General features: G+C 49.4%; 1 protein-coding gene across 1 annotated transcript in view; it reads left to right on the top strand.

Moving 5' to 3' along the window:
* cntn1a (contactin 1a) overlaps positions 1-11676 on the top strand; it is a 95462-nt gene that overhangs the window by 33083 nt on the left and 50703 nt on the right. The window contains exon 2 of the mRNA XM_076302432.1: positions 787-915. Coding sequence (XP_076158547.1) covers positions 861-915 — 55 coding nt within the window. The 5' untranslated portion in view covers positions 787-860. The remainder of the gene's footprint in view (positions 1-786; positions 916-11676) is intronic.

Consider the following 11676-nt stretch of genomic DNA (forward strand, 5'->3'; position numbering starts at 1 on the left):
TCCTGTGTCGGCCTGAATGGGCCCAGCCACCAGTCATTTGTGGTCACAGCAGGTGGCCTCTGCTTTGTCACCCATGTGGACTAGGGCTACGTCCAAGTGTCTTATGAGACAGCTGTTCCTTGTCACATTGGGTTCATCCCTCAGCGGTCTGCTGATGGGCCTCTTAGTCTGGCTGCCCTTCTGGGCCAGTTATTGCGTCTTGTTCCGCACCCAGCAGACATGATGGCTTGTCAGTCACTTGACGCCAACGTGGGAGATTCCCCTGCCACCCTGGCGCCCGTAGGGCATGATGTGTGGACGACATGTCAGACTGACACAAATGTGAGATACTCCCTCCCTCTCCGCCTCTGTGTTGTCTGCATAACATTTAAAAAAATAAATAAAAACATTTAACAACATATTATACATCCCCACTAATAGCAGCGCTGATTGGGATTGTAACACAGAGTCTAACAAATCAAATCTTACATCTATGATCTTGTGTTGAGTGGACATATTCAAAGATGAATTAAAACATGGCAGATTGCCTAAACACATACACACAGCAGTCTAAATGTAGGGAAAGTTATCGGAGGAAAATAGTGAAACTGTCAGGATACAGGTAATGAGTTGAACAGAGTTAATGCATTAAAGAGGGCAGATGTTCAAATCACAAAGGCTGGTTGAAAGCAGACTTTCTGTTGTCTGGTGGTCTCTCCCATGATGACCGCTCTGTTGAGGCATGTTTTAAACTTCATCATTAGGTGACTTACTGAGCCTCCCCTCTTTTCTCTTCTCTTGTCCCAGGGACAGCAGCCACCTGCCCATGTCACTCTGACTTCGTTGTGTCCACGTCTCCTGGAGGTTCCTGAGAGACCAGCATGCAGCTCCTCATCCTGCTCCTGGCCGCGTTCTCCCTGACGCTGGCCTCCTCGTGTGAGTATGACTCAGCGCTCGTCCCCGTCCCCTTTGCTCTCTTATCACAGCGGTTGGTCGCGGTGTCACAGTCAGACTTAATTGCATCAAGATTGGAATAACTCTCTTTCTCCCGCTCTGAGTCTCTCTGTTAGTCTATAAAGCAGCCAACGCACCCCGATTATCAAAGCCAATTTCATATCCTCTCCCGGAGAGAGCTTCCACTCGCGGGACAGCCGCCGGAGGACGGGCAACTAAAGGAGGCAGATAAAGGACATCTCTGGAAGAGATCTGTCCAAGCCCAGAGAGTATTACCACTATCTCCCGTAGATTAGAGCACCCTTGCCCATTCAGGGGAAAGCTCTGCTGAGGCACAATGTCTATTCAGATCGTGGACTGATGACTTCTGTTCAGAGGTCATAACATTAGAAGCTTGATTTGTGGATAGAAGGGAGAGCTGTTTGTATAATATACGTTATATATATATATATATATATATATATAGAGAGAGAGAGAGAGAGAGAGAGAGAGAGCTGTAGTACTATACGTGCTGGTCAATGTGAACGTGGACTGGTGTCCATACGGTATATCGTGTATGTATTTAAATGGGTCAGTGCTTGAGGGTGGACCGTTCACTTTGGCATCTGTGTTGATGGGCAGCAATGCAGTAGAAGTTTCAGAACAACCAAATGCTGTGGAAGAAGCAGAGAAGACATTCAGCAGACTGCTTACTTATTTCAGACTATTTTGGACTTTGACCTCTTCTTTATAGTGGGTATGGTGTACAATAGAGGCAGGAAACATCTACTTCAAGCCCCTCATATTACATGCGATATGTGGAGAAATCAATCATGACTGTCAGCATTATTAATGTATGAAAATGTCAGGCTCTGCCTTTAGTAATGCCCTACACAGAAGCATATAGTATAAGTATAGTATAGTATAAGTATACTATACAAGCTCTGCCTTTAGTAATGCCTTACACAGAAGTATATAGTATAAGTATAGTATAGTATAAGTATACTATTGCCTTTAGTAATGCCCTACACAAAAGTATATAGTATAAGTATAGTATAGTATAAGTATACTATTGCCTTTTGTAATGCCCTACACAGAAGCATATAGTATAAGTATAGTATAGTATAAGTATACACAGAAGTATATAGTATACGTATAGTATAGTATAAGTATACTTTAGTAATGCCCTACATATATTATAAGTATAGTATAACTATACTTTAGTAATGCCCTACACAGAAGCATATAGTATAAGTATAGTATAGTATAAGTATACTATACTGCAGGGGTGGGCAAACTGCAGCCCGCGGGCCGGATCCGCACTAGCCATAACGGAGCAGGCAGAAGATAATTGAGAAATAAACGTGAATTAAAGCGACTGTCTTAAAGCGACAGTGCACAATTTATACATTTGTCAAACAGCATAAAATTAGCAGTATTTTTAAGCAATTCATATTTTAAAGCAAATACTTTTCATACTAAATTATAGGATATAATTGTCGGGGGGGGGGGCCCGCCGGCCAATTTTCAAAACCCAATGTGGCCCTTGAGCCAAAAAGTTTGCCCACCCCTGCTATACTGGCTCTGCCTTTAGTAATGGGCAATTCCACACGGAAAATTGACTTTTTGTCACATCCATAATGCCAGTGAAATGCCTAACTTTAATACTAACAATACTAACATATTAACATACTAACTAGTACACATAAATTCATGACTAATGAAATCTGTTTTCTTTGCAGTTTCATCTCTATATATTGGTGGTAAGTAATTCATTATAAAACTCTTCTATATAATGTGTGTAGATACAGTTTATGTATTTGGCTTGACTAGTCATATTCATAACGTCAGATGTTTGACATACTGTAAGTCTTAGCTCAAGCACACGCATGAGCTCTCACTGGTGTTTTTTACACTTTACACAAAATCCAAAATGGTCAATCACTCCAAAGTTCTGCATGCAAAATGCATGACTGCTAATCGTCAACATCTACTGCAAGTGTAGCTAGCACAAGTGCTCTCTTTAAATTTTAATGTTCATCACTCAAAGAAGAAATGCAGTCAGACAAACCAGTTTAATGGGGGGGGGGGGGGGGGGGGGGGTTTCACGGGGCGGTCTGTGAGTACCTGCAGTGGACGACTTCATATTCATGGCTGCCCTCAGGCAAACGAGAGTCATTCATGATTAATGCTTCAAGGACATGACAACCTACGCTGGGCCAGGAAGTAGCGGTGCGCTTGTAAACAGCGGATGAATGATGGACAAACAAACAGAGATTCATCTGTGGTCAGCCATCTCGCCTCTCCGAGGACCTTGGGCAGCTCGTAAAGCAAGACGTGTGTCTGAGGAGGGCTGGCCATTTGGATCTAATATGCAGCTCTGGTTTCTTTTCATCTGAGGATTGGCTAGACATGGGTTCAGAAGTCTGGTGTCTTTTGTGAGTCAAAATATACCCCCCCCCCCACACACACACACAGCCTTCATTTAACATCAAAGGCACCACAAGGAGGCATATTTACATTCACACACGAGCCTCTCTCCACAGCCTTTGATCAGTGCGATCTCAAATGTGCACTTGACCATTCATTACGGACTTCAGAGCGTGGCACTTCACTTATTCTGTAACCCCCACTCCCCACCCCATCCCCAAAGCACACAGCTATCCAGACTCATTAGTCTTATTCAATTTAGCAGTCTCTCGCATGAATCTTCATCTGGGCCTTGTTAAGTGAGTAAGTAAGCGCAGCTCCTTGGCTCCAGTCGGCAGTGAGCGTAAACAATGGAAGTATGTCAGTGCCTGTGGCGAGAGGCTGCGGGCATCCGTAAGCGCTAGTGCTATCTGCCTCCGTAAGCGCTAGCGCTATCTGCCTCCGTAAGCGCTAGTGCTATCTGTGCTATCTGCCTCCGTAATCGCTAGTGCTATCTGCCTCCGTAAGCGCTAGTGCTATCTGTGCTATCTGCCTCCGTAAGCGCTAGCGCTATCTGCCTCCGTAAGCGCTAGTGCTATCTGTGCTATCTGCCTCCGTAATCGCTAGTGCTATCTGCCTCCGTAAGCGCTAGTGCTATCTGTGCTATCTGCCTCCGTAATCGCTAGTGCTATCTGCCTCCGTAAGCGCTAGCGCTATCTGCCTCCGTAAGCGCTAGTGCTATCTGTGCTATCTGCCTCCGTAATCGCTAGTGCTATCTGCCTCCGTAAGCGCTAGTGCTATCTGTGCTATCTGCCTCCGTAAGCGCTAGCGCTATCTGCCTCCGTAAGCGCTAGTGCTATCTGTGCTATCTGCCTCCGTAATCGCTAGTGCTATCTGCCTCCGTAAGCGCTAGTGCTATCTGTGCTATCTGCCTCCGTAATCGCTAGTGCTATCTGCCTCCGTAAGCGCTAGCGCTATCTGCCTCCGTAAGCGCTAGTGCTATCTGTGCTATCTGCCTCCGTAATCGCTAGTGCTATCTGCCTCCGTAAGCGCTAGTGCTATCTGTGCTATCTGCCTCCGTAATCGCTAGCGCTATCTGCCTCCGTAATCGCTAGCGCTATCTGCCTCCGTAATCGCTAGTGCTATCTGTGCTATCTGCCTCCGTAATCGCTAGCGCTATCTGCCTCCGTAATCGCTAGTGCTATCTGCCTCCGTAATCGCTAGTGCTATCTGTGCTATCTGCCTCCGTAATCGCTAGTGCTATCTGTGCTATCTGCCTCCGTAATCGCTAGCGCTATCTGCCTCCGTAATCGCTAGCGCTATCTGCGCAATCTGCCTCCGTAAGCGCAAGCGCTATCTGCCTCCGTAAGCGCTAGTGCTATCTGTGCTATCTGCCTCCGTAGGCGCTAGTGCTATCTGCCTCCGTAAGCGCTAGTGCTATCTGCCTCCGTAAGCGCTAGTGCTATCTGTGCTATCTGCCTCTGTAAGCGCTAGTGCTATCTGTGCTATCTGCCTCTGTAAGCGCTAGTGCTATCTGTGCTATCTGCCTCCGTAAGCGCTAGTGCTATCTGTGCTATCTGCCTCCATAAGCGCTAGTGCTATCTGCCTCCGTAAGCGCTAGTGCTATCTGCCTCCGTAAGCGCTAGTGCTATCTGTGCTATCTGCCTCCGTAAGCGCTAGTGCTATCTGCCTCCGTAAGCGCTAGTGCTATCTGTGCTATCTGCCTCCGTAAGCGCTAGTGCTATCTGTGCTATCTGCCTCCGTAAGCGCTAGTGCTATCTGCCTCCGTAAGCGCAAGCGCTATCTGCCTCCGTAAGCGCTAGTGCTATCTGCCTCCGTAATCGCTAGTGCTATCTGTGCTATCTGCCTCCGTAATCGCTAGCGCTCTGCCTCCGTAATCGCTAGCGCTATCTGCGCAATCTGCCTCCGTAAGCGCAAGCGCTATCTGCCTCCGTAAGCGCTAGTGCTATCTGTGCTATCTGCCTCCGTAAGCGCTAGTGCTATCTGTGCTATCTGCCTCCGTAAGCGCAAGCGCTATCTGCCTCCGTAAGCGCTAGTGCTATCTGCCTCCGTAATCGCTAGTGCTATCTGTGCTATCTGCCTCCGTAATCGCTAGCGCTATCTGCCTCCGTAATCGCTAGCGCTATCTGCGCAATCTGCCTCCGTAAGCGCGCAAGCGCTATCTGCCTCCGTAAGCGCTAGTGCTATCTGTGCTATCTGCCTCCGTAAGCGCTAGTGCTATCTGTGCTATCTGCCTCCATAAGCGCTAGTGCTATCTGCCTCCGTAATCGCTAGCGCTATCTGCCTCCGTAAGCGCTAGTGCTATCTGTGCTATCTGCCTCCGTAAGCGCTAGTGCTATCTGTGCTATCTGCCTGTCAGAGCAACTTAGCCCCCCCCCCCCCCCCCATCCCCACGAATGTGCACTTGACCATTCATTACGGACTTCAGAGCGTGGCACTTCACTTATTCTGTAACCCCCACTCCCCACCCCATCCCCAAAGCACACAGCTATCCAGACTACTCATTAGTCTTATTCAATTTAGCAGTCTCTCGCATGAATCTTCATCTGGGCCTTGTTAAGTGAGTAAGTAAGCGCAGCTCCTTGGCTCCAGTCGGCAGTGAGCGTAAACAATGGAAGTATGTCAGTGCCTGTGGCGAGAGGCTGCGGGCATCCGTAAGCGCTAGTGCTATCTGCCTCCGTAAGCGCTAGCGCTATCTGCCTCCGTAAGCCCTAGCGCTATCTGCCTCCGTAAGCGCTAGTGCTATCTGTGCTATCTGCCTCCGTAAGCGCTAGTGCTATCTGTGCTATCTGCCTCCGTAATCGCTAGCGCTATCTGCCTCCGTAATCGCTAGCGCTATCTGCCTCCGTAATCGCTAGTGCTATCTGTGCTATCTGCCTCCGTAATCGCTAGCGCTATCTGCCTCCGTAATCGCTAGTGCTATCTGCCTCCGTAATCGCTAGTGCTATCTGTGCTATCTGCCTCCGTAATCGCTAGTGCTATCTGTGCTATCTGCCTCCGTAATCGCTAGCGCTATCTGCCTCCGTAATCGCTAGCGCTATCTGGCAATCTGCCTCCGTAAGCGCAAGCGCTATCTGCCTCCGTAAGCGCTAGTGCTATCTGTGCTATCTGCCTCCGTAGGCGCTAGTGCTATCTGCCTCCGTAAGCGCTAGTGCTATCTGCCTCCGTAAGCGCTAGTGCTATCTGTGCTATCTGCCTCTGTAAGCGCTAGTGCTATCTGTGCTATCTGCCTCTGTAAGCGCTAGGCTATCTGTGCTATCTGCCTCCGTAAGCGCTAGTGCTATCTGTGCTATCTGCCTCCATAAGCGCTAGTGCTATCTGCCTCCGTAAGCGCTAGTGCTATCTGCCTCCGTAAGCGCTAGTGCTATCTGTGCTATCTGCCTCCGTAAGCGCTAGTGCTATCTGCCTCCGTAAGCGCTAGTGCTATCTGTGCTATCTGCCTCCGTAAGCGCTAGTGCTATCTGTGCTATCTGCCTCCGTAAGCGCTAGTGCTATCTGCCTCCGTAAGCGCAAGCGCTATCTGCCTCCGTAAGCGCTAGTGCTATCTGCCTCCGTAATCGCTAGTGCTATCTGTGCTATCTGCCTCCGTAATCGCTAGCGCTATCTGCCTCCGTAATCGCTAGCGCTATCTGCGCAATCTGCCTCCGTAAGCGCAAGCGCTATCTGCCTCCGTAAGCGCTAGTGCTATCTGTGCTATCTGCCTCCGTAAGCGCTAGTGCTATCTGTGCTATCTGCCTCCGTAAGCGCAAGCGCTATCTGCCTCCGTAAGCGCTAGTGCTATCTGCCTCCGTAATCGCTAGTGCTATCTGTGCTATCTGCCTCCGTAATCGCTAGCGCTATCTGCCTCCGTAATCGCTAGCGCTATCTGCGCAATCTGCCTCCGTAAGCGCAAGCGCTATCTGCCTCCGTAAGCGCTAGTGCTATCTGTGCTATCTGCCTCCGTAAGCGCTAGTGCTATCTGTGCTATCTGCCTCCATAAGCGCTAGTGCTATCTGCCTCCGTAATCGCTAGCGCTATCTGCCTCCGTAAGCGCTAGTGCTATCTGTGCTATCTGCCTCCGTAAGCGCTAGTGCTATCTGTGCTATCTGCCTGTCAGAGCAACTTAGCCCCCCCCCCCCCCCCCATCCCCACGAATGTGCACTTGACCATTCATTACGGACTTCAGAGCGTGGCACTTCACTTATTCTGTAACCCCCACTCCCCACCCCATCCCCAAAGCACACAGCTATCCAGACTCATTAGTCTTATTCAATTTAGCAGTCTCTCGCATGAATCTTCATCTGGGCCTTGTTAAGTGAGTAAGTAAGCGCAGCTCCTTGGCTCCAGTCGGCAGTGAGCGTAAACAATGGAAGTATGTCAGTGCCTGTGGCGAGAGGCTGCGGGCATCCGTAAGCGCTAGTGCTATCTGCCTCCGTAAGCGCTAGCGCTATCTGCCTCCGTAAGCGCTAGTGCTATCTGTGCTATCTGCCTCCGTAAGCGCTAGTGCTATCTGTGCTATCTGCCTCCGTAAGCGCTAGTGCTATCTGTGCTATCTGCCTCCGTAAGCACTAGTGCTATCTGTGCTATCTGCCTCCGTAAGCGCTAGTGCTATCTGTGCTATCTGCCTCCATAAGCGCTAGTGCTATCTGCCTCCGTAAGCGCTAGTGCTATCTGCCTCCGTAAACGCTAGTGCTATCTGCCTCCGTAAGCGCTAGCGCTATCTGCCTCCGTAATCGCTAGCGCTATCTGTCTCCGTAAGCGCTAGTGCTATCTGTGCTATCTGTCTCCGTAAGCGCTAGTGCTATCTGTGCTATCTGCCTCCGTAAGCGCTAGTGCTATCTGCCTCCGTAAGCGCTAGTGCTATCTGCGCTATCTGCCTCCGTAAGCGCTAGTGCTATCTGTGCTATCTGCCTCCGTAAGCGCTAGTGCTATCTGTGCTATCTGCCTCCGTAAGCGCTAGTGCTATCTGCCTCCGTAAGCGCTAGTGCTATCTGCCTCCGTAATCGCTAGTGCTATCTGTGCTATCTGCCTCCGTAATCGCTAGCGCTATCTGCCTCCGTAATCGCTAGCGCTATCTGCGCAATCTGCCTCCGTAAGCGCAAGCGCTATCTGCCTCCGTAAGCGCTAGTGCTATCTGTGCTATCTGCCTCCGTAGGCGCTAGTGCTATCTGCCTCCGTAAGCGCTAGTGCTATCTGCCTCCGTAAGCGCTAGTGCTATCTGTGCTATCTGCCTCTGTAAGCGCTAGTGCTATCTGTGCTATCTGCCTCCGTAAGCGCTAGTGCTATCTGTGCTATCTGCCTCCATAAGCGCTAGTGCAGTGGTCTCCAACACGGTGCCCGCGGGCACCAGGTAGCCCGCGGGACGGCTATGAGGCGCCCCCAGCGCACCTTCTAAAAATAGCCAACAGGTCGCCTGCAGATCACGCTCTAAAAACATGCTCTATTGTGAAGTTTTCAATCGATATTTAAGTCTAGACCAGAACCATTTTAAGAATGTATGTAGCCATACATCTGTAACATTAAATTGATATTGGTGATATCTTACAAATTGTAGCTGCGTTAAATTTTAGCCTTTGGCTCCAAATCCGTTTCCCATTCAGTCTTTAAACAACAACAGAAGCGGAGCGCATACACGCTGCTCGCACGCATAGACAGTAAAGGGGGAAAAACTAGCTCGTCTGGTGTAGCCAATGGAAGCATATCTTTGCAAAAGTTCTGTGGCCATTCCATGTTCGTCAAATACGGTTCTTGCATGATTGTTCAAGAACTGAAAAACAATTGCTTTAGCTCACAGGCCTTTTCTCCTCCATAGGCTACTGCCGTATAATAGCGCTGAAAATGTTGCATGCATGACTGAGCAGGACTGTGCATTACCTTTTTTGTCAGATCATGGAGAGATTTCAGGTGTGCAATAACTTTAAAAGGAGTTTTCATATGTTAGGGTGGTGTGGGCGATTACTATTGAAATGTTAAAACTGAATTGTCCACTGAAATCAGAACTTAAACAACCCCTGAATTCATAATGGTGGGTGGGTATAAATTGGGTACAAATTTTAACCCAAATTATTAATTGCACAAAACGATTGTTTTTTTTTTTGTTATAATAAAATAGATTAGATTCCCCATGCAAACTTTGAATGAACAAACTGAACAAAAATGTTGGTAGTGTTGCATAGGCCTACACAATATTGATCATTTAAAAGTACAAATCTCATAGGCCTATTATTTAGGAGGACTACCCTCGCAAAAAAGGGATGACTGTATGTTTGTTTCAAATGAGTAGCCCTCCATATGATTTCGGGTCTTCAGGTAGCCCTCATTCCCAAAAAGGTTGGAGACCCCTGCGCTAGTGCTATCTGCCTCCGTAAGCGCTAGTGCTATCTGCCTCCGTAAGCGCTAGTGCTATCTGTGCTATCTGCCTCCGTAAGCGCTAGTGCTATCTGTGCTATCTGCCTCCATAAGCGCTAGTGCTATCTGCCTCCGTAAGCGCTAGTGCTATCTGCCTCCGTAAGCGCTAGTGCTATCTGCGCTATCTGCCTCCGTAAGCGCTAGTGCTATCTGCCTCCGTAAGCGCTAGTGCTATCTGCGCTATCTGCCTCCGTAAGCGCTAGTGCTATCTGCCTCCGTAAGCGCTAGTGCTATCTGTGCTATCTGCCTCCGTAAGCGCTAGTGCTATCTGTGCTATCTGCCTGTCAGAGCAACTTAGCCCCCCCCCCCCCCCCCCCCATCCCCACGAATGTGCACTTGACCATTCATTACGGACTTCAGAGCGTGGCACTTCACTTATTCTGTAACCCCCACTCCCCACCCCATCCCCAAAGCACACAGCTATCCAGACTCATTAGTCTTATTCATTTTAGCAGTCTCTCGCATGAATCTTCATCTGGGCCTTGTTAAGTGAGTAAGTAAGCGCAGCTCCTTGGCTCCAGTCGGCAGTGAGCGTAAACAATGGAAGTATGTCAGTGCCTGTGGCGAGAGGCTGCGGGCATCCGTAAGCGCTAGTGCTATCTGCCTCCGTAAGCGCTAGTGCTATCTGTGCTATCTGCCTCCGTAAGCGCTAGTGCTATCTGTGCTATCTGCCTCCGTAAGCGCAAGCGCTATCTGCCTCCGTAATCGCTAGCGCTATCTGCCTCCGTAAGCGCTAGTGCTATCTGTGCTATCTGCCTCCGTAAGCGCTAGTGCTATCTGTGCTATCTGCCTCCGTAAGCGCTAGTGCTATCTGTGCTATCTGCCTCCATAAGCGCTAGTGCTATCTGCCTCCGTAAGCGCTAGTGCTATCTGCCTCCGTAAACGCTAGTGCTATCTGCCTCCGTAAGCGCTAGCGCTATCTGCCTCCGTAATCGCTAGCGCTATCTGTCTCCGTAAGCGCTAGTGCTATCTGTGCTATCTGTCTCCGTAAGCGCTAGTGCTATCTGTGCTATCTGCCTCCGTAAGCGCTAGTGCTATCTGCCTCCGTAAGCGCTAGTGCTATCTGCGCTATCTGCCTCCGTAAGCGCTAGTGCTATCTGTGCTATCTGCCTCCGTAAGCGCTAGTGCTATCTGTGCTATCTGCCTCCGTAAGCGCTAGTGCTATCTGCCTCCGTAAGCGCTAGTGCTATCTGTGCTATCTGCCTCCGTAAGCGCTAGTGCTATCTGCCTCCGTAAGCGCTAGTGCTATCTGTGCTATCTGCCTCCGTAAGCGCTAGTGCTATCTGTGCTATCTGCCTGTCAGAGCAACTTAGCCCCCCCCCCCGCATCATGTGTTCTAAAGGACACACGGGGGCATGAGATGTGGGGGGGGGTCAGTGCATGTGTTTGGGTGTGTGTATTTGTGTGTGTGGGGGGGCAGTGCATGTGTTTGGGTGTGTGTATTTGTGTGTGTGTTTGGGTGTGTGTATTTGTGTGTGTGTGGAGGGGGCAGTGCATGTGTTTGGGTGTGTGTATTTGTGTGTGGGGGGGGGGGCAGTGCATGTGTTTGGGTGTGTGTATTTGTGTGTGTGGGGGTGTGGGGGGGCAGTGCATGTGTTTGGGTGTGTGTATTTGTGTGTGTGTTTGGGTGTGTGTATTTGTGTGTGTGTGGAGGGGGCAGTGCATGTGTTTGGGTGTGTGTATTTGTGTGTGTGGGGGGGGGGGGCAGTGCATGTGTTTGGGTGTGTGTATTTGTGTGTGTGTGGAGGGGGCAGTGCATGTGTTTGGGTGTGTGTATTTGTGTGTGTGTGTGTGTGTGTGTGTGTGTGGGGGGGGTCTCCATTTCAGCTCTCCCAGCGTTGCTAGTTGTGTAAATAAACTGCTGCAGGGTATCTGTGTTTAAAACAATATCTCGTGTTGGTGCTCACATTGGAACTGCCTGTGTTATATAAATCACAGTGACCTTTT

Source organism: Alosa pseudoharengus, unplaced genomic scaffold, assembly GCF_046254945.1.
Source record: "Alosa pseudoharengus isolate Yale_2024_CS ecotype anadromous, Long Island Sound unplaced genomic scaffold, YU_APseudo_1.1 YU_APseudo_1.1_scf_10, whole genome shotgun sequence".
Taxonomy (NCBI): Eukaryota; Metazoa; Chordata; class Actinopteri; order Clupeiformes; family Clupeidae; genus Alosa; species Alosa pseudoharengus.